General features: G+C 42.1%; 1 protein-coding gene across 1 annotated transcript in view; it reads left to right on the top strand.

Moving 5' to 3' along the window:
• TXLNB (taxilin beta) overlaps window positions 1-21,932 on the top strand; it is a 50,202-nt gene that overhangs the window by 18,649 nt on the left and 9,621 nt on the right. The window contains exons 4-7 of the mRNA XM_009688939.2: window positions 3,194-3,364; window positions 9,470-9,664; window positions 11,325-11,444; window positions 17,245-17,319. Of these exons, the coding sequence (XP_009687234.2) occupies window positions 3,194-3,364; window positions 9,470-9,664; window positions 11,325-11,444; window positions 17,245-17,319 (561 nt within the window). The remainder of the gene's footprint in view (window positions 1-3,193; window positions 3,365-9,469; window positions 9,665-11,324; window positions 11,445-17,244; window positions 17,320-21,932) is intronic.

Below are 21,932 nucleotides of genomic sequence, written 5' to 3'. Positions count from 1 at the left end.
TTTTTGCAGTTTGTGGAGTACTGAAAAATGCGTGAGCAGAACATTGACTTTATAATTGGTTTTATGCACGGATCTGTCCATGTCTCATCATAGTACTAAACTCAGCTTTCTTTTTTTCCTGTAAAGTTCTCTAATTTTATAAATTGATCTCTGGCAATTTGTACTTTAGCCCACGCTTAAAGGGACTTCATGCCCACAGATTAACTAAAATAGAGCTTCTTCTTTTTTAATGTACTCTCCACTGCATTCAAGTATTGTCAAGAATAGTGCATAAAACATGGCCTGTACTGCCAGTAACCCATGCAGGAGAAAGCTGCTGAAAGAAGAACATGAGGTATTCTGCTTTGTCAGCCTGTGTAATGTCACAAAAATAAATCAGTTAATAAATATAACTAAAAGCTTGTTGGAAAAACACTTACACTGCTCCCTCAATGTGGCTGAGGGGTGTAGTGTGATTAATAGCTTGTCAGCAGCTAATTGTAGCAGTTGCCACTCTGCCTGCACCCTCTTGCCCATCCTAATTGTACACTTCAGGCCACTTTTTGCTTTTACTGAGTTATTTTCCAGCCAGATCAGCTCTCTGCTCTGGTTAGCCACGTGCCTGCATGGGTACTTGGTCTAGCACAGCTCAGGGGATGGTGCAACTATGTGCCCAGCTGAGAGGGGTGCTGGCAATGGCTTCAGCTGGATTAAACAGTAGTGCTGTTAGCTGTGGCTTCAGAGGCTACCTCTAAATAGGGTCCTATGCAAAGCCCAGATTTTTGCACAGTCACCTAGCTATACGCTGTTTAACGGTTAGGCCTGGTGCGGTCTATAGCAATGAGCACACCAGAAAACGCCTGAGAAGGCATCAGAGAACAGCATGGGCTATATTCCCTAATAGTCTGTGTGAATGAGGCTATGCCCTACGGGGAGAGGGGAGGAAGCGAGTTTAGGCATTTGGACGCAAGCCGTGCCACACTACTCACCATCAGAGAACGTTTTATTCGCTAGTACTGATGTAGCCAGAGTGATTGGGGCTAGCAAAGCAGACTGTACTTTATTTTAGCTTTTGCCTACAAACCCCCGTTGCATAATCCCTTGAGACTGGCTTAGTTTCAGAGGACCTATGAGGGTCTTGTGAGCTCTGAGTGCAAGAACTATACAATAGTAAATAAATGTGAATATTGTCATTGCCTGCAGTGGGCTCAAGATAAAACTTTTTTCCTAAATTGAGAATATCTTTCTCTTGGCCAGCCTGCAAAAATAAGGATTCCTTCTATTTGTAGTTAATTTTAGCTAATGTATCATTAATTGTTTCTCATAATTTACCCTTGAGGACCATTTTGTCATTCCTATTTACCAGTGAATTCCTTTCTTCAATGCAAAAGTAACATCTTAGATAGTCCTGTGAACTTTCAAATGCAAGTTTCTAGAGCAAGTCATTTTTAAGAAAAAAAAAAGAGTAAAAAATGCTTGGAAGACTTTTCACATCATGATTAAGACTTATTTCATTCTCAGCCTGCTATCTCCAGCACAGCTTGAGTGAATCATCTAAAATTTGGACACAGCATTATCTGCTAAGCACAGGCTGCGCATGCAAAATGTGAAGCAGAAAGAACCTTTTTTGTGTTCTTAAAAGGGAAGGGGAAGGGACCAAAATCAAGTTTATAAAGGAAAACAAATGTCAGCCTTAATTACAGAGATGCTATTTTTTCCCTACAATGCTAGAAAAATGGTTTCAGCTAGTGCAGCTTGATTAGATGTAAAAGCTCCTATTCTATCTACCGGGGTAAAACCACACAACAATACACATGCTGAAAGTTGAGCATAAACTGCAAATATACTTCAAGCTGGTGATAGCATTGCTTTGTAGTATGATTAGCTATGATTTGATTCATAATACACAGAGCTCTGTACTGTAGGCATAAATTACAGAACATCTGCAGAAAACAGAACCTCAAGCGGAGAAAGTGTAAAACATTATTCCTCATAACTGTCTTCCTGTTTGAGCTGTATATCATTCACCTGCACTCACAAACTTTCCCAGTCATACTCTAGGTAATAATTAATACTAATTACACCATATTATTATATGATGTAATGCTAATAATAACATTATTATTAGAGTTTGCATATTGCAGCCATCAATAACTAGAATATATCTGGTCTTTAGAAATGTTTTACAACTTATATGTACACCTGTAATACAGAGAGGAGGCCTACTGCGGGTTGGAATGGAAGAAAAAGAAACATTTAAAAGCTTCAGAGGAGAAAAGCTTCTGGGTATTTCTGTTCTTGTATTCATTTGCGGTGCACCAGATTTTTCAAAATAGCCAATAACAGGCATGTGTCAGAAGAAGCAACCAGTCTTCTGTGGGGCTGCTATTAGCAATTCTGTTGCTCCTCCTCTATATCTCCCCACACAAATACACACACCCTGCCATCTCTTTAGGGAACCAGAGCTATGCAGCCACAGAAATAACAAGTTCCCAAGTAAACTGCATGGCCCGTCCATACTTTCTTCAGAAGTTTCATACAGCCTAGAGCCTGAAAGACTCTTGATTCACGTAACCAACCACCAGACATGACAAAAACCTTCAGAAACACAACTATGAGCCCTGCATGCTTCCCAGGGCAAAAGGAGCCAGGCGAAGACAAGGTGCCCACACCTTTTTTAGGGGAACAGCCCTTTGGAAGAGCATTCTGTCTCTGATGGCAGCAAAGTTCTTGGAAAGGCTATGTTTCTGGTCTTTGGTGCCTTTGTTGTTGTTGTTGTTTTCAGAAGCTTCCTGGGCATCTAGGAAGTCTGGGGAATTATTTTTCATGAAGCCACAAAACCAAATGAATAGATGTTGGGTTATGTCACGGTCTGCAGAAATTTCACTGCATAAAGCTCTACCTACTGCTCTAGCTCTAAACATTAAAAAACATAAAAACAAAGTGGTACCCTTCAAAATAAATTCATTTCTCACAAGCTGAAGAAGAGAAGGCTGAAATGAGATAACAAGAGTATTAAAAATTACCTTCACCCGCTCTCACTACAGCATGCGTGGGACTCATAGCAAGCAGGGTTGTGACTTTCCTCCAAGTCACTAGTGCTGATAAATATAAAACATTTCCTAAGAGGTTAAGAAAGCATGAGGCTTTTCTGAAACCAAAGAGCTCATTTTCTTTTCTTTCGTTTTCCTTTTTGTTTTATTTTAATCCCTAGCTTGAAGAACATCGTGCTGAACAGAAAAAGCTCAAGTACCTGCAGAAGAGACAGGCACAGGTCATCAAAGAGAAGGACCAGCTGCAGAGCGAGCACAGCCGAGCCATCCTTGCCCGCAGCAAGCTCGAGAGCCTGTGCCGGGAGCTCCAGAGACACAACAAAACCCTCAAGGTTAGTAGTGGCCTTCTCAAGGTGCCCAGCAGTTTGAGGGAAGGCACTGGTACTTCACCATGTTGCTTGAATATCAAATCGAAAGGAACATTTACATTTGCACATACTATATGTAATTATATATAGTATTCAGTCTTCAGTCTAGTCTTCAGGCCTGTTTGCACCAAGGCCCCTTAATTCCTTCTTTGGAAATATCTAACCGCTTTTGAGTGTTGGGTTCACCTGCATGAGCTGTAAGTCCTTCCTGTGTTATCAGGGAGCTTAGCGCAAAAAAATCAGTAGTAATAACAGACCAGTACTGGAGAATTTGCTTTGGTAAATCCCCATCTCCCTTTTGCTAGAGATTACTACTGTGTGTCAGGCTTGGCTGTGAGAAGTACACCTCTCACTCACAGTCTGGCTTGAGCCTGTCTTTATCAACACTTTAAGCTAAGGCACAGGACTGAAAAACGGAGAGGCTGGGGCACAGGGGGCACAGGGGGCACAGGCACATGCTCCCTTGTGCTGACTGCTGTGGGAATCGCAAACTGGGGCAGTGGGGTGGAGCAGACAGCTGGGGAAATTCATTTTTTAAGACATAGCAGCTAGATTTTCCAGTACTTATCTTCTGAGATCTCTGGGACTGTACATGTGAATACGTGTGCTTCGCCAGAATAAAATATGAACAAATGAAAATAAAATATGAACAAAATACGAGCAAATCTAGTGATTTGCTGTAAAGGATTCAAGGAGGCTGGTGGGTTTTTTTCATACAATTTGAGCACTTGGGCATTTGCAAACGATCTGTGAGAGTTAATCAGGCAAGATATTTGCTTCAAGACATCAAGCCTCAAGCCAGGAAGGATGCTGCCAGTTAGCAGAAGTTGTCTGGACTGTGAATATCAGTTTGAAAAGGGAATTTTCAGGAGTGTCAAAGGGCTGAGATCTATGCCATGTCTCCTGATTCCTTGGTGCATCATGCCGTTTAAATGTGAAATTTATAATATGATTATGCTTTTTGAAAAGTTATAGGTTCTAGAAATATATTTCTGGTGTGATCTTCCTTTTCTGAGTACAAGTTAATGAGGATATTATTATTATTATACAAAAAGCATCTGATTTGATCTATTCAAAATCTTTCTTTAGGAGGATATAGCAATGTATAGAATTACATATATGAATTCTCAGAAGCAAGAATCTCACCTGATTTAACCTCCATTAACTGCAACAGATTTTCTTTCACTTCCACCAGCTCTGGAGTTGGTCTTCAGAGTTTAGCTCTAAATTTCCTTCTATCCTGCTAAGATTATAGCTGTGAGAGGGAATAGACATGTCTAAACACAGACTTTGCACTAATAGGACAAAAGCAGTTTAGCAGATACTTAGGAAAGCTAGAAGCAAATCTCTGTGTGGCCAGTTACAGTAGCTCAGAATTGGTTGTGTCAATTGAATTTGTGCCTGTCATTTGTACCAAACCTGGTGCAAATTGAGCTACACTTCAGTATTGATCCGCACTGATTGGCTGGACCATCTTTGGGCAAAAGCTCTCACCAGAAATACAAAGTGTTTTCAAGTGATTTAAGAGTTCAGTGCTTCACAGGAACTTAAATGAGATTTTTTAAAAACAAGTAAATCATATGCCCTAAACTGCATCTGAAGAAATGAGGATATAGAGAAGAACTAATAGTTTTCATTGAATGCCTTACACCGTCTCCCAGCAATTGTATGCTTATTAATCTCACTATTAGGCAACATCATTTTTCCTTTGTCTTTGCATTGAGATAGTTCATTACACATTTAATCTTTACATTTAGGCAAGTCTTTTTCCAACATCTTTCCATTTGTCAGACTGTTTCACTCTGTGATTAGGTCACCTAAATACATCTTTTCTATCAATTTCAGATTCAGTTCTGTTTTTTCCCCCTTCGCTATGCCAGGTGAGCAGATAAAAGATAGTTACACTCTTAAGCTGGGTACTGCGTACCAGGAAAGGAACCTGAACCGATCTTTTAACGGGAAGAAAGGTTTCTTTCTTAGAAGCTGGAGACCTTTTAAGAGACACAGAATATTTAGCCTTTCTCTGATTCTTGTGCTTTCAGCAAAAGGAAGCAAAATTAATAATAAACATTAAAAATAATAAACAAAGGCATTTGACATCTTTGTCCAGCTTTGTCTCTCTCACAATTGTAGCACGGTTCTTGGAATATCTGCCTTTAAGCTTTCGCTTCTAGACATCTGTGAATCTTCAGAATCTCATCTTCTGTTCATTTAAATAAGTGTAATTTTCTTTTGCTTATGACTGTACTGGGACACCTCAAAACAGGAGAATCCACATGTGTTATTTTTAAAATTCCATGCTTAAGTCATTTTTATTTTGTTTTTGGCAGGACAGAGAAGCTGACTCATAATTTTTTAGCACTTAGGATTAGCACTTTTACAAAGCATGGAAAATAAAACCTGTAGGAGATTGTGTCATTTCAATAGCAAAGGAGAAATCTGCCTATCTAGATTACAAATCTCCTTGGACTTGCCATGTGGTACATTATATGCACATCACGTCATGTAAATGTCATCTTCACTCATTTAGTGCATGGAATTCCCATTAACTGGAGATCGGTGCAGCCAAGTGGTGATGAATATGCAATGCAAAGCTGCACTGAAAATCCAGAGTGCCGACCAGAGAAGAAAATTCTGGTTAATATTGGATGCTGGCCTCAAAATTTTACTTACTTACAGTCCAGCCATTCAGATTATTTCCTTGCAGTTACACTTCACAGCAGAAAACAGATGTTTGATTCTCTCTCCAAGAAAAGCAGAATAAAAGTTCTTGAAATAACAGAATGTATTCCCACTGCAATACAGAATAACTCTGCTAATATCAATAGCAACTCATTTCGCTATATCGTGTTCATATTTTGCCAGCTGTCTGACAGTTTGGTGGCTACTTAGTATCATGCAGTGACATGACTCTCTCAGTCCCTTGTCCTTCCTGCTACCAGACATTAAGCAGTGAAAGACTTTCATACAAATGCCACAAGCATCAGTAGCTTTGATTATGGGCTCAGCTCCAAATTGCAGAACTGAGGCTCAAACCACACTGCCTGGGACTGGAGAGAATGGTTCACTGAAAATGTAGAGTCTGCACACGTATCACCTCTGCCAATATGACTTCAGCAGACTAAAAGTTTTCTTGATTTGCTTCAGAGAGGCATCAGGACCAGAGATAATCCTGCCTTTCTATTTGCAAATTATTTTGCATTCCAGTGATAAATCCCAGACTGTAAAATATCCTTGTCATAATTTAACAAGGTTTTATTCGATGCATTTTTATATTTTTAGCAGTGAAACACAGGAGAGTGACGTCAGTATCATAGCAGGATATGACGCTTCCTTGGAGAAGTTCAAAAGCCACCTGGACATGATCCTGTGCAATGTGCTCTAGAGGACCGTGCTTGAGCAGGGGGGTTGGACTAGATGATCTCCAGAGGTCCCTTCCAACCTCAGCCGTTCTGTGATTCTGTGAGAGCTGCTCTCCTTGGCCCAGTGAAGAGGCAACAAGTGCAGGTCCCTGCACAGTGCCGTAGACACATAGCTGCTTTTCCTCTCTGTCAGCTCCTCTCATCCACACCCACCCTTAAGTCATAACTGCGATCTCAAGGATTTAAGAAATTGCTGCTCTTCTATGAGAGATTGTGAGGAGCTCTCTAGGGCACTCCCCAGGCCTCCCCCTCCCCCCAGGCAAATAGGCTCTGGCTTTTCCTCCTAAGGAGAAGAGAACTGTGCCCTGCAACAAAATGCTTCGTGTCTTTCAGCATCTTTAACCATGACTTTTTTTATTCTCTTTGTGCTCAATATAATTATTCCTCTTCTGAAGAAAAAATGAGCAGGAGGTAAGGGCCTGTGTGTTAATACATGCGCTATTTTTTTTAAAAATGATTGCTACTCGTAGGATGTCTCATTTCACCTTGTAACAAAACTGGTGTGACTTACAGGCAATATACAGAGATTTTTTATTCTATACTCAGCTGGATTCGTTACTCCAGTGAGCTTTAAATCACAGTAGTGTCACAGTTGTATAACACTGTTTGGTGCATTGAAATAATAACGTGTTTTTGAGGAAGGGTGTTTTAAAGCCCTAGAATAGAACTCCAAACACGTAAGTTTAATTTCCTACTCTGTCTTCGACTTCTTGAAGTGAAAGAACCTGGCCACTCTTCTGCCTGTGCAAGTCATACATCTATACAATGGAGGACAAAAAGAAATGAGTAGTTTTTTAAACAATATATCAGCAGGAAAATGGAGTCCTGACTAGAGCAAAACTATCTAAGAATTCAAGTTAAATTTGGCAAAGTTTCAAGCAGAAATAAAAAGGAGAAAATTGTTTTGTAAATATTCTCTTTCAAAAGACAAGGAAATGTTTCATTTTGGGAATGCTAAAACAGCTGATGTAAGACATCTTCTAATTAGCATTTTAAATTCTATTTTGGAACGGCATTTATGTTTCAAAATTGCCCTAAAGAGATAAACAAAAAGTATTAGAAACAGGACACAGCTTAATTTCTGGTGAAGCAACATGTTTCAGGCTAATTCAAAACTATTCTTAACATTTGTTGCCAAAAACTTGGGGAGTTTCCCTTTCATCTTGATCCATATTTTTTGTGCATCCAGTTTTCCCAAGTATCAAACAAGAACACTCCAAATCACTTGCCCAGCTCCAGCTGTAATGCTTTCTTCCTCTTAAGAGGGAAAGTCCTTCTGGGCTCATACTTTACTTCACTGTATTTGCAAATGTGCACACATGTTCTTGTGAAAAATGCAGAGCACAGCAAGGTTTCAGAGTGATTTCTGTGCACTACTATTATTATTAGCACCAGGAGTTCCAATAGCTTTCCTCCTGTCATCTATGACATTGTCATCTCTATCACTTCCAGTTCAGCAAAAGGACAAATGTCCTCTACTTTGAACAGCAGTTGTTCAGGATCAGTCTTGTGTTTTGCATGCTAAGTGGAAACTGGCTCATTTAGCATTCATATTACTTCAAAAGTAGGACCTGAATCAATACCTTTTACCTCACGTTTGCGATATAAATTACGCTTCATTAGAGTCAGCTAAGGCTTTATTCAAATATATTTATAGAAAATATCCATCTGCAGTGTTATCAGAGATTTTTGTTTAAATTACTATGATGGTAGCTGAAACCTTATTAAAGTATGCCACATACATACTACAGAGTGTTTTCTCAATGTGGTTCTGGCATGATTTGCAACTACAGGAGCTACGGTACTAACCATTGTATATACAGATTACCCTCCCCAGAAGGAGAGACTGCCCTGGAAACAACCAAGTAGGAGATAAAAATAGTCCATATTTCTTGAGCAAAAGCTATGAATTCAGATTCCTCCTGCATTCTCTTTTATATTAAAAAATCCAAACCAGAATTTCACTAATTGGTAAAAAAATTAACCCACCAATCTTTCTCCAGGCAAAAATCTGATTCGCTGTCATGACTCTTTAAGAAATGGCCTACAATTTTTCCTTGATTCTACCACCTACTAAATTAGTCCAAATCTTAGTGCCAGTTAGAAAATAGTAGGGAAGGAAAACTGAGGAATTGAGAGGGATTCTATAGAAAGCAATGAATTTCTCCTAAAAATTGAAATCCCAAAGACCATAAATTTGTTATGAGGATTTCTAGTTAACAGGAGGCATTTTTAAAGGGTGACTTTTCAATTCAATCAACAAGAGTTTTGATAAAAAACCTTTGACTACTTCTGCTAAATATCTTCTTCCAAAGCAAAAACTTGCTGCAGTATCAGGAGTCAAGACATGCATGAATGCCCTCTTTTCCAAGTTTGCTCTGATCTGAGTACTCTGCTCTACATCCATCTTTATAAATGTGAATTCTCAGTTCCCTAATTTTTTCAAGACTACTGTGTGATTTGTTCGTAAATTTAGAATCCTGCCTAACGCTGGAGTACAAGAAAGAAAGAAAACCTCCGAACAGGAAAGCAAACATGTATAATCCTTCAAAGAGAGCCCTTACAGTACTCTGAAACTCTATCTTTTTGGAACTGCTTATTATGCATCTTACTTATATTTCTGCACTCTCTACAATTTAAACAACAGGAAGAAATGATTCAACGAGCACGAGAGGAAGATGAGAAGAGGAAAGAAATAACTAATCATTTCCAGGGCACACTTAGTGAAATCCAGGCTCAGATTGAACAGCAAAGTGAAAGGAACATGAAGCTGTGCCAGGAAAACACGGAGCTGGCGGAGAAACTGAAAAGCATCATTGATCAGTACGAACTCAGGGAAGAGGTGAGAAAAACACGCAGCCTTCCCAAAAAGGCAGAGCGGGAAAGCAGCTTTGCCAGGGAAGAGGGCCCATATAGCACCATCCTGCCCTCCCCATTTGCTACCGTTTCCCTATTTCGTGGCGGTAAAGTGGGTAACCTGAACAGCACTTTGTGGTCTGATCTGGAGCGCGCTAGAAGCAAGTCAAGGGGACTCAGCACAGCAAAAACTGGCAGAGAGGGGTTCGGCCTGGCAGGCGACGACTTTCTCAGTGCTGGGGAGTGGAGCTGAGGCACGTGGGGTGCCACTCACGGCCCTTGTCCCCTGTGCCCAGGCCTCTCCCTCTGGGCCCTTGCCCACCCCGGGGCCGCAGCCTGGGGGTGCAGATGGGGCCCCCAGCGCAGATGCAGGGCAGAGCACAGCTCTCAGCTCCTCACACATGGGTTGCTGAGAAGCCCTGATCTGATGCAAATGCTTCGACTCTTCCCTAGAAGCAGAAAATTAATAACAAGGATAAAGGAGGCCCCCTGCATCTGAATAGAGTCTTTTTTGCAGGCCAAATGTTCACCATACAAACTAGCAGATAACAGACAGATGGAAAATTATTCTTCCTGTAAACATTAGAGCTGGTCAGAGAATTTTGACACGCAAAATCCTCCAGTAAAACCTCAAACTACCGGATTTTTTTTGTTTTAATTTCATGGCAAACCCTAGCAAATATCACAGTGGGTCTTTTTCTTGTTTATAAATACATTTATTGTGAGTCTCAGTACAACCAGACAACATTATCCTACTGAATAAAACATAAGTAATCTGTCCTTACAATCTGGAATGTCCGGTACACTCATTTCCAAATCTGTTACCTCATGTATAAAATCTTATGCTGCAGGAAGAAAATGGGCATTCCTATCTTGTGCTTTCTATCTGAAGAAAAGTATAAAGCAAAGGGATGTGCTCAGAATAGTTACTACTGTGAATTTTATCCAAATGCAGCAAAAGTGAGGAGGGCCATCAGCAACACTCACTTCAGGAAGGTCACTATGGAGCCAGATGCTTTACAGGGCAAAAGAGACCCCCCCAGTTCCTCAGGCCTGATGTCCTGCTCATCACCAGTCACATAATTCCACCCAGACACTCCAGGCCTCCATTCGGGGTGTGAGGCCAGAGCAAATGGGACGAATTGGGCATGTATCTATAGAGAGGACGGTATGAGCTGCACACATAGTCCCAAGTACTGCAGATGCAGGCGCAGTATGTCTTTTCACACGTTTATCTGCACAGTGGCTTAGGTCTGCTGGCCACTTAAGAGGCTCCGAAAAGTGTGTGTCCTGCCAATTTATCACTGATGAGCAATTATTTGAGCTTAGATTATCCTGGATTATACTGATGATTTCATATGTAAACTGCAGGTCCCAGCACTGGAAAAGGTGCCATGGGTGGGGGGTTTTGCTATTTTAAGTCAAAATAAGTAACATAAACAGGTTTCTCTTCCTGTGCAAATTCTGGCACAGTTAGTTCTTGTCAGCACTGTAGTTTTTTTAGAAACTGCAATAGGTTGGGAGTCTTACTGTTTTGCAATATTTTTGTCTTATGAGTGTTCCAGTAGATAGCTGTACATGTGTGAGCATGAAAGCCTGTGTACATAATTGAACCCGCACATTCAGCAGAATTTATTCTCTTACAGCACCTTGATAAAATATTTAAGCACAGAGAACTTCAACAGAAACTGGTGGATGCCAAGTTGGAGCAGTCTCAGGAAATGATGAAGGAAGCAGAGGAGCGACACCAGAAAGAGAAGGAATATGTACCTATCTTTCTAATCTGTCTGTCTGCCTTTAGTCTAACAATAGGCCAAAATCAGCCCTGCATGCTATTCCACTAATATATTGGTTCTTCAGGTCTGAGTTGTAACACAATAGCAGGGAAGCAAAAGAAGTTGTTATTGCTACTGTCAATGCTCGCTGTAAAGGAACATCCTCTGAAAGGCAGCTTTCATTAGCATTTACAGTTTCTAAAGCAAACTATAGAGCAGTAGGTTAAAGCACAGACTGCTATAGCTTACTTGCCATTATTATAAAGTGATTTCACCAATATGCTTGGTCAGACAATGCCATTAGTTTTCAGACTGCACTGATACTTGATACTCCAGCTCCTCATACGATAAATGAACACATTTAAACAATGAGAGAGAACAAGGTTATGTTATTAAAGCAAGTGCCAGCATCCCTCAGGGAGCTGGCAACAGTTATCTGCCCAGGCTCAGAGCCTCCCCAGATGTTCTTCCATGGAGGTGGCTTTGCTAGGAGAGGAGGCTACACAAGCTGCTGGCCTCCTCTTCTCTTTTGCAGATGTTACCCTCCCCACATTGATCTGCCAATGACTGTTTGAGGCTGAAATTGCCTGGGTTAGTTAAGCAATTTAATTTGCTGTTCTACCCCTGGTGAGGGTGATAACCCCTAGGAGGGGTCAGCAAGGAGCAGCTCCAGGCAGGACATCCCCACCAGGCATGGCAGGATCCGGAGGCGGACACCCGTCTGTGGCTTCATGCATTTTGACTTAGTTGCACCAAAAGTATTTTCCTCAGGCTGCCTGGTAAATTCATAGTAACACTAATATCTACCAAGGATCAATGTTGAACACTGACATTTGGTCCCTTTTCTCAGCAGTGACAGCAGCTGAGACTGCTTGGAGGAAGCATCAGGGCTCTGATCAGTGGGAAGGAAAGCAGCACCAATCCTGCAGCTAACTCAGGAGCAGCATGAGAAAGGTCGAAAGAGAGGATATTTATCTCCTCCCCATATCTGGAAAGAGATATGTCACTATAGGCATAGTCAAAGTATCCCAAAATAAGGATGAAAATGTGTGGCTCTAAACACTGTAGATAGAGCACAAGGGAAACACAACTAATACCTCTTATCAAAAATGGCTTATAAGAACATTTATTCCCTTTCTCTGCACTACTCTGGTAGCTGGGAGACCCACTCCTGCTCAGCTATACTCACAGCTAGAAATCGAGAGGGAAGAGGAGCCAGGATTTCCCCAGTTCCGCATCTACATGCTGCTGTCCCAGCTGAGTGTTCACTTTCAGTGTAGGGCCTATATAAAGCTAAAACCCAAAATTTCTTTCATGACAATTGATCCTTTGCAGATTCACACCCCAGGAAACATTTCCAAGAAATCCCCTGCAATCACTGAGTTATCTGTAGCTTTTTATAGCTATAAACCAGCTCATTCTGACTCAAGTCTAGCTGGTCATGGGCAAGCAATTAGTTACAATTACCCATGGCTACCGCCACCTGGCAAAACGCAGGTTTTACAAAAGATCTGAGCACCTCTCTCACAGAGATATTCTATCTAATGAACTCAGAAAGCCTGTCCTACCAGTAACACTTACATCAATATCTGGCATTGAAGACCCTTTGCTGTACCTGAAAACCTCAGTTTCCAAGTGCTCCAGATAGCAAATATAACACAGTAGGCAAATTTGGGCTTACTCTGGTGTGATTGTGAGCTTTGTTACTGAGTCCCAAATTTCAGATACTGAGAAAAGAGATGTCCAAGACAGGACATTGGCTTTGTGGAGAATTAACATATACAGTCTTGTATCACTGACTTTTCTCATTCCCTGTGACATTGCCTTGTAAGGCTCCAGTGACCCACTCCATGTGCTGCCTTGGGGCTTGTACCCACTTGTTGGAAAGGTCTCCAGAGGAACGGCAAAGCAACCTGGGGAGGAGGCTATAGTGAATCACCCAGCGTTTGCTGCATGTAGGAAACTGAGCTTACAGAACGAGTAGGCCCCAAAGAATATGAGCTTTGGGGCTATCTCTGTTGCCTGTAACTGGCCCTGTTTCTAACCAGCTCTGTGTATTTTAGGCAGAACTGATATACACAGTTTTGTTCTTTTCCTTTCTTACAAAGCCATGAAAGTCATCATAATCTAAATCCGGGAGTGGGAGATATTCTTTGTGGCTCTGCTATATGTATGATTAGCATCTATGGAATAATAGGTTCAAAAACAAGCTAAAAAGCCATAAAGTAGTGGGTGTATAATGATATACATTGTGTTCAAATAATTTTATGCGTGCTATCCAAGCTAATGCTCAAAAACCCTGTCTTTGAGGTAGTTTGGTAATGTATCACTAACATCACCTCAGAGCCAGGTAGATTTAGCCAAAGAAGTTAAGTGACTGGCCAAAAGCCATGCAATGAGTCAGTATCAAAGCAGGATTAGCACGTCATGATTCACCACCGGTAGCCCAGCACCCAGAGAACTAGCCTACACTTGTCTCCCACCTTAATCCTGTTGCTGAGCTCTTAGTTCCACCCATCCAGCTGCTCCATGTATGTGTGTGCATATATCTATCTATATGAAACTGAGGTGTTTTTGACAGTTGTCTCATGTAGTCCTCTCTCATAGTTGTACCTTTTTCTAGCTCAGCATTGTGCAAAGGCAGTACTTTTCCTATGAAAGCCAGGATGCTGAAATGCTGTAAGGCCTTCAGCACTATAAAACAATTCTCTCCATACCACTTTTTACATCCTTGTACATCACTTTGCTGCAGGATTTTTCAAATGTTTTTAAAAGAAAATTTGTGTATTCTTTCATCTATGTGATTATTCCTTCAAGGCTCACTTTGATGTCTTCCTATGCAGTTCTTCCATGCAGGAATCTTTGCTCCTATACAAACTACTTTACCTCATTCAGGGAGAGATGTCCCCTTGAGATGTAGACCTTTGTACATCACAGCTTAGTAGGCTGTGGTCAGACAGGGCATCTCAGTGCTGGTATGATTCACTCTATTCACACAACAAAGAATGTGATTCTCTAGACGAGGAGCAGTGGTTCATACTGCGTGGCCTTCCCCAACGATCAGTCTGAGCTAAGGATGTGATTTCACCATCATCCTCTAACTGGTCAGCACTACTTGGACCTCCTCAACATACAATGGGTTTCTGGCACTCATAACACAAATTTCTATGTGCAGTTAATTGCAGTTTAGAGCCCATGTGGCTTTCAAGTGCATGACTGGACGGTATCGATCAGATGCCTACACAACTGAAATTTGCAAACTCCGGTAGTAAAAAGGGAAGCCTAATTTTCACTAAGCCAGTTCGTAGATCCATGTCATTAAATGAGAGTGTATGTTCTTTGGGGCTGGCTCTTTCAGTCCTGAGCATGATGTGACTGGGCCTCCAGCAGCTCTCATAGCTCTAAGAATATAGTGCAACTTCACCACACTTAACTGCAGTGGTGTTTTGTAAACACCACGTGCAATATTTATCCATTTCTTTATAGTTCAGCCTCCTTGTTACCACTTCATAGACTATTAATAAATGTATCAGTTCTCCTGACTCAGTTTCTCCCAGCCTGGCATTTGCAGATGACCTCAGGCTGCATAAGAGCGCATGCTAATTCAAGCAAGCCTCTCTGTGGCTTGCTTCCATTGCAGGAGGGTTTCTTCTTAGCTCTTGGATTTTAACTGGCTACAGAAGTTATGTGGGTCAATAGGAAAGAAGGATTTCATTAACAAGCAAAGGAAGTAACTTCTCTTTCCCTTCTCTGTCCATCTGTCCATCTTACATCTGTTGTACTGTGGCAGAAGACTTTGGGGGAGGAAGGAACGACACACGGGGACAACCTCTTCACTTCCCAGACGCAGCTGGTTACCCTCGTGCAAATTTAAGCGATAAAGATCAAAACCCAATCCTTGGAATGAATGACTGGCCTAGAAACTGCGTGGCTCTGAAGGTTTTCAGAGCATTTTCATTAAATCATTAAACCCAAACACCCTGTAATTCCCCCAAAAACATATAGATATCAAAAAAAAGTAAAACTTAAAAAAAAAGACTTCATCTAAACTTAACAAAAAATTTAAAAAGATTTATGTATGTGTAAAACTTACTCTTTCTCAGGAAAGAAACTCAGAAACTGAGGTTCATTTCACCTAGAGCTATTCATTTCATCTCTTTTTACTGGATATGACATGCTGACACCACATATTTGAAATTTTGAGATTTCAGTCAACAAGATTTAAACTCAATAATTTGACTCTTATCTTCACTGAAGCCAGCATCAAATTAAAATACCAAAATAAATATCAAGTGGCAGATGAAAAACAGACAGAACGTAGTGTTTCTTCATACAGTGCATAGTTAAGCTGTGCAGCATTCTTGCCCAGGAAATTGTAGATGCTGAAAATTTAATGGGTTCAAAGCAAAAGGCCAAATGGATGGAAGAAATATTTTTGTAGGGGTAAAATATATATAGGCAAAAAGTGTAATTTAAATAGTCTCTGTGCTGCAAATAGGACAGAGAGAGAATTCACTATATCTCACTTGTTCAATCAGTATTTTTAGGTGCATCCTCAGCTTTTTTGTCAGGTGGTATTCAAGTAGTTTTTCTGTGTTACCTCCAACACAATGGCTAGTATCAAGGTTTTTACAAGGGATCAAACACATTTTCTGTGTGCAGTTTTACTCACTTTCACTTCCAAAACAAGAGTTAGATCTGTGCACTTGTATATTAGACTAACTCTCACTCTCAATATATTTTTCAGAGCCCATCTGTGCTATTTTAAACGGTACAATTTGTTCCAACAGCAGAGAGTCTTACGGTAAACTAAATTGTTTATATCTCATTTCTGAAGCTATCATCACTAGCATTTTTTTCTAAAATAGTTTTTCCCTCACTAGTAAAAGTAATGCTTCATAAATGTTCGGTAGATGAACTAAACCATTTCTTTAACACTTCAGTAAGTGTTTCCTGCTTTTAGATAAACCTACCGCTAGGATATTACTATGCACTTTGGAACTGCTGATTCAGAACTGCAATCTTAAGCACTTTTTCCCCCCTCAGGAAAAGCGTCTCTGCGTCTCATTCCTACAACTCACTCAACCTCAACTGATTCTCCAATGTGCAAGTGACACATGAGAATGTCATCCAACGTATTTACTAAATACCTTGAACCAGGGATAATGTCTTCCCAGGCGCAACCAGGGATTAAACTGCAATCAGGTTTTTCCTGGGCTGCCTCTTTGATCTAAGTGAGGCATTTGTCACACTGAGGTGGGATTCTCTGCTGATGGCATGTTAATGCAAATAAAACTCTAAGGTAACAGACACCAGAGTTAGTTCCCTTTCTAAAAGCTAGCAGGTTTTTCTGAGACACTTCTGGCTATAACCATTTCAGTATATTAAGTCCTGATCATTAACGCAAAAGTGCGTTTGCCATTTACCTGACAGCAGGAATTTGGCCTGAGCTGTGTTGAGGTGAACGTACCAGCAGGTGCTGTAACCAGTCTCTAGAAGTCTGATGAAGATACAGTTAAATGCCTCACATTTTAGAGCACAATATACTGCACACTTTATTCCAAGCAAGGTTTGATTTCCTATTCAATTTCTAGCCAAATGGCTCATCCATTCTTCCAGATATAGCACTAAACATTCTGTCTTGTATAACTCCTCTTGCTGCCCTCATGAGAGAGTTAGATCACCCCTTATCAACGTGGGCAGTGACAGAAGCATGTGTAATTGGAGGATGAGGATTTACGACTGACAAGCCAGGTATTCAACAATTTTCTCTCTGTTGTCTGGAACACAGCTCCTGAACCAAGCTGCAGAGTGGAAGCTCCAGGCCAAAATGTTAAAGGAACAAGAGACGATCCTACAGGCACAGGTGACGTAGGAGAGTGGATTGCATGGTGTGCCTTTGTTTGCCCGTTTTTTAACCCATGAGACACATTCCAGGTAAAGTATCCAAGCTGCTTTCTATGTTTTCCTTCTAACCTCATTCTACATCACACAGACTAGAGTGAAGGAAGCAGGTTATTTTCAAGCCAGCCATGAGGTAATACCCCACACTACAGATCGTGCTGTGGAGTTTATGAGTGTTTACAGTACTTAACCACACACTGATGTGGGTGCCTTGGCTAGATTATTCACCATAACTGTTCTTTGGGCAGATTTCTAATTCAGCAAAGCACTGAGGTGCATACATAACTTAAAACACATTTGGCAAACTAGAGCCAAAAAGTTCATGTGTTTCTCTGAACTGGGGTTTTCATTAGCTTCAGCGGGAATTTGCCTTCTGAGAACTTACACAAATGGCCCTCTAGGATTTCAGTATTTAGTCAAGGTTTGGAACATTCAGTAAAATATAATGATGTGCCAAAACTACATTAAAAGTCAGGCTGGAGTGAAAGGCAGTAAAGACCAAGAAATAGGTAGCAGATACAAAGCTACACTTTGAGTAGCAACACAGTAACCCACCTTGAAAATAAGGTGGTATGCCAGACTTCCGCATCAAAAACAGACGATTTTCCTAGATTTACAGAAACAATCATGGAGGTTTACCTTCTTCTAAACGTCAGTGAGAACGGTCATCCCTCAGCAGAGCTCCTGGAGCAGTCGGTGCTTCAGCCCCCTCTGCAGCCGCTCAGCTCCTGGCCCGTCAGCCAGGCCCCTTCCCACACTGCATCCCCTTCCTACCCATGGCTCGTGGGACATCCTTCTGGGGAGCTGTCCGAGCTCTGCCCTTGCAGATGGGCTCATTTCTGCCTGCCGAGCAATCAAGTAAGGCTAGTGTTAAACTGACAATCTGGAAACAGGGGTTTGGTTCTTCATGTGGTTTTTCAAAGGCTAAGATAAGCAGGTAGCACACCGAAGAATATCGCATAAACAGTTGCTGACGCCAGTTTGACAGGTTCTGCAATCAAACCTCAAAGGCCTCCAGCTAAGTCAGTCCCAACTGCAAACCTGTTCCCAATTTTCTCAGAGTGGTTTTAATTAAACTTTTATGTTCACCTAGAAAGAGTTTTGTATGCAGGCAGACCTCTGTAGCCAGTTTAATGAAACTGAAGGTACTGATAAAAAACAGAATATATTAAGCATACATTTGAAATGGTAAAATTGTTTTTGAAAAAAATCCAGTCGAACAAGTCTGCAAAGGCATTGATAATACATGTGCCCCTTGCAGCCTTGCTTAGATGAAAATGAAGGTATTTACTTGCTGAAATGAAACACGTACTTGGGTATTCTGCTCAAGTCTGAGAGCTCTGTCACTTTCACAGCAGCATCCATTTCGAATTACTGGGAATTACTATCATTATTTCCAATACGGCAGCGCTGAAGGGCCTCCCTCATGGACCACATGCCACTGCGCAAGCTGCTGTGCAAACACAAAACAAAGAGTGTCCTTGATAGCAAGAGCGTAAAATAGCCAGTGGATATTAATGGAGGCAAGAGTGTATGAAAATTATGAGAGGATATTGGTCAACATGACAAGGAGAAGCCATAATGCAGCCCTCACTGCAAGTGAGATACTGCTCCATTTTAGAGGAGATGGTGAACATCCTACACTTGAGTTGAAAGGAACCAGAGGGCATTAGCTTCTTGCCTGCTAGTCTCTTTGGACGGCACAGGGTGCCTGACATGGCTGAATCCAGCTCTCCAAATGGTTACAGGGTTTTGGCACCAGCTCATGAATTACACCCAAATTGTGGTGGTGCTTCCCAAGATGATGCAAACCCTCCCTGGGCGCATTGCTTATGCTGACTCTTTTAGCTTTGTGTTTTGAAACAAAGCAAGGAGATAAAAGTTAGCTGAGGCCTTTAATTTTTGGTAGTCTGCATAATATAAGCACTGGCATATGACAACCGAGAAGAATGTAGAAAGGTCGAAGGGGAGTCCTCACTATAACAGCAGCCTGGGGGGATCACCTTCACAGCATGGCAACGTTAAAATGCCCCCTTTTCCTGAAGCCCTACACTTACGTTCTTACCTGCCCAGCAGCACTCCTCGTGCTCTTTCATGGAGGAAAGTGCAAGGACAGTGGAGCGCAGCTAAGTGGTCCTTGCCTCCCTAACAGAGGAGCACACATACATGCTCACAGTGAGAGAGAGCTCCCACAGTCCCTTCCCAGCCACTATAAAAACATTCACTCGTTGCTTATTATTCAAATTTAGATTGCAGAAGCTATTGTTTGTACTATAGTAGTGCTGAGGGCCCCAGCCGAGATCAGAGCTCGCCCTGCTCAAACCTGAAAGGTTTTTAATCTAATGAAAGAAGAGGCGAAAGCTGGGAGGGGAAAGCAGAGACAGGGAATTGGGGTGACTTTTTAAGAACACGGCTCTAAGCTAGGAGCCCCAATTTGCTGATCCCCCCGCTGCTTCCTCACCCCCTCGATAGGACCGTCAGGCACTTCTCATATTCCGGAGGGCTCCATTTGTATCAGTGTCCCGCTTACGCTGTGGCACTCGGGCTGCTAAAATAAATCATTCTGGATTTATGTTTATGCATATGTTACAGCTCTGGCTACAGCACAGTATAAATATACACACGCAAGCTTTAAGTCAGCTGGATCCAATATTGGCAACAGAGAGCTCTGCACAGCTTAACCTCCCATGCATTTACCCAGCGCTGTGGGGAAGGACTGCAGCCGGCAGTGTATTCCCCACCGCGGGCAGCCACGCGGCCACAGAGACCCAAGCCGCCTCGTCTAAACTTAGCACAGCCACATCCACATTACACTGCAATTATGGCAATGACGCGCCCTAGGGCACCCTAGCAACTAACCAGCATCACCATAAATCATAACATATCTGATTTCAAATTCACAGTTAAACCCACACCATTATCAGCAACATTTTCTAAATCTTCTTCTTTTTCTCACTAACTGAATAGAAGTGTCAGGGGAGGGTATATGTTGGCTAACACCAAATAAAATAAAAGCTCCTAGGTAAGCATTTAGTCAGCTCCCTGCAGGTGTGGGAAAGGGCAGCCAGCCTCTAGCCAAACGTCTGGGTTTGTAGGCTGCTTTTGAACCTCCCATTGCGCAGTGACCACCCTGCCTCGGCCAGCGTACATTACACCCATCGCTCTTATTCTACCCAGAGCTGTCAGGCTGGGCAGATGAACTGTCTGATCATCTAAGCATTGTCGAGGGGTGCTCTGGAATCAGAATGAAGTACTTGAATCCTCTGATCCGTTTTTTGGTTTTTTTCAGAAGGGCAGATAACTGTACTCTATTTATTTTGCACCTGGTATACTTTTGACACTTTGAAAATGATTTACCACCCAAAAAAATAGGAAAAGTGGAAACTAAGAGAAACTTACAGAACAATTAAGCTGAGATCTACAGACTCCATTTTTCAAGAACATCCACAGATTTTACATATAAAAACACAGCTTACTGACAAAATCCAGCCACAGATGAACTTTTGTATGGCTGCCATGGGGTAAACTGATAGCAAAATACGGAGTCATGATAGTCTTAACTGCTGCCACATTGCAACAGATCTGTTTTCTGCGCTGCTTCATGAAGTGCAGGGGAATTGGCACAGGGGGCTGCCAGGAGATTGCTTCCTCTACCTCTGCTGGCCCTGCCTGCAGCTTTGGGCCACATGCACGCTACAAAACAGAGCTGACAAAATGCTCTCTCAAGTCACTCGAGCTGCAGTTCGGAGATGCAACTTGAGGGCAGCCCCGCAGCCACGTGAGGCGCAGAGTGGGTACTCGCTCAGTGGTGGGGCTGCCCTGCAGGTCAGATACTGCAGGAAGGACGCAGCTGTGGGGCGCCCTTTGCTTGCTCATCGAGTGCTGCCTAATGCCCCTCCTGGTCACAAAGCTGAGCCATGGAGCAGGGATTGGAAAGGTAGTGAGAGGGGAAACTGCGCCCGCAGTGTGATGCTGGGATGCCTGAACCCTCGTAAGCCAGCTCACTCAGACACCAAAAGCAGTGTAGCTAGGGTAGCACACAGCACCCAGCCTGACTTGTTGGGTACCCGAGAAATCGGGCAAATAGCTGAGCAGCTAAGCTATATCAAGCTCCTTGCCTAAAGCTTGCCAGAGCTCACACCCCCGCCCCAGCTTAAAGCTAGAGTATGCAGAGAGTATAGAGTTATAGAGTTATATGTCTGCACAGCAAAGCAAGGCCGACTTCTACTTTAGGCACTGCACCCCCCTGATTCTTGCAATAAACCAGTCCCACTGCCTGGTACTGCACATATCAGTGGTCAGACCAGCTCGGCTTAGTCCCTGCCCACTCGTTGGCAGCCCAGTGCACCCACAAAGATGGCTCAGTTACCTCACACCTTAGAGTTTTCCATTCTACAGGTCCTCCTAGTCCTTTCCTGTAGTTGTCAGCCACAACTGTATCCAGGAAAATATACAGGGCTTGGGAGGAAAGCCAGGGAGTGGAAATTTTCAGACTTTGCTGCTGTCCTCTTGAAAAGTCTCCACAGAGTTACTTAGGGGAATGGTTTCAGAAGTCTCCGCTCCTGGGGAATTCTT

Source organism: Struthio camelus, chromosome 3, assembly GCF_040807025.1.
Source record: "Struthio camelus isolate bStrCam1 chromosome 3, bStrCam1.hap1, whole genome shotgun sequence".
Classification (NCBI taxonomy): domain Eukaryota; kingdom Metazoa; phylum Chordata; class Aves; order Struthioniformes; family Struthionidae; genus Struthio; species Struthio camelus.
Note: the sequence above shows the minus strand (reverse complement) of the source record. Positions and strands in the feature narration are given on the sequence as shown.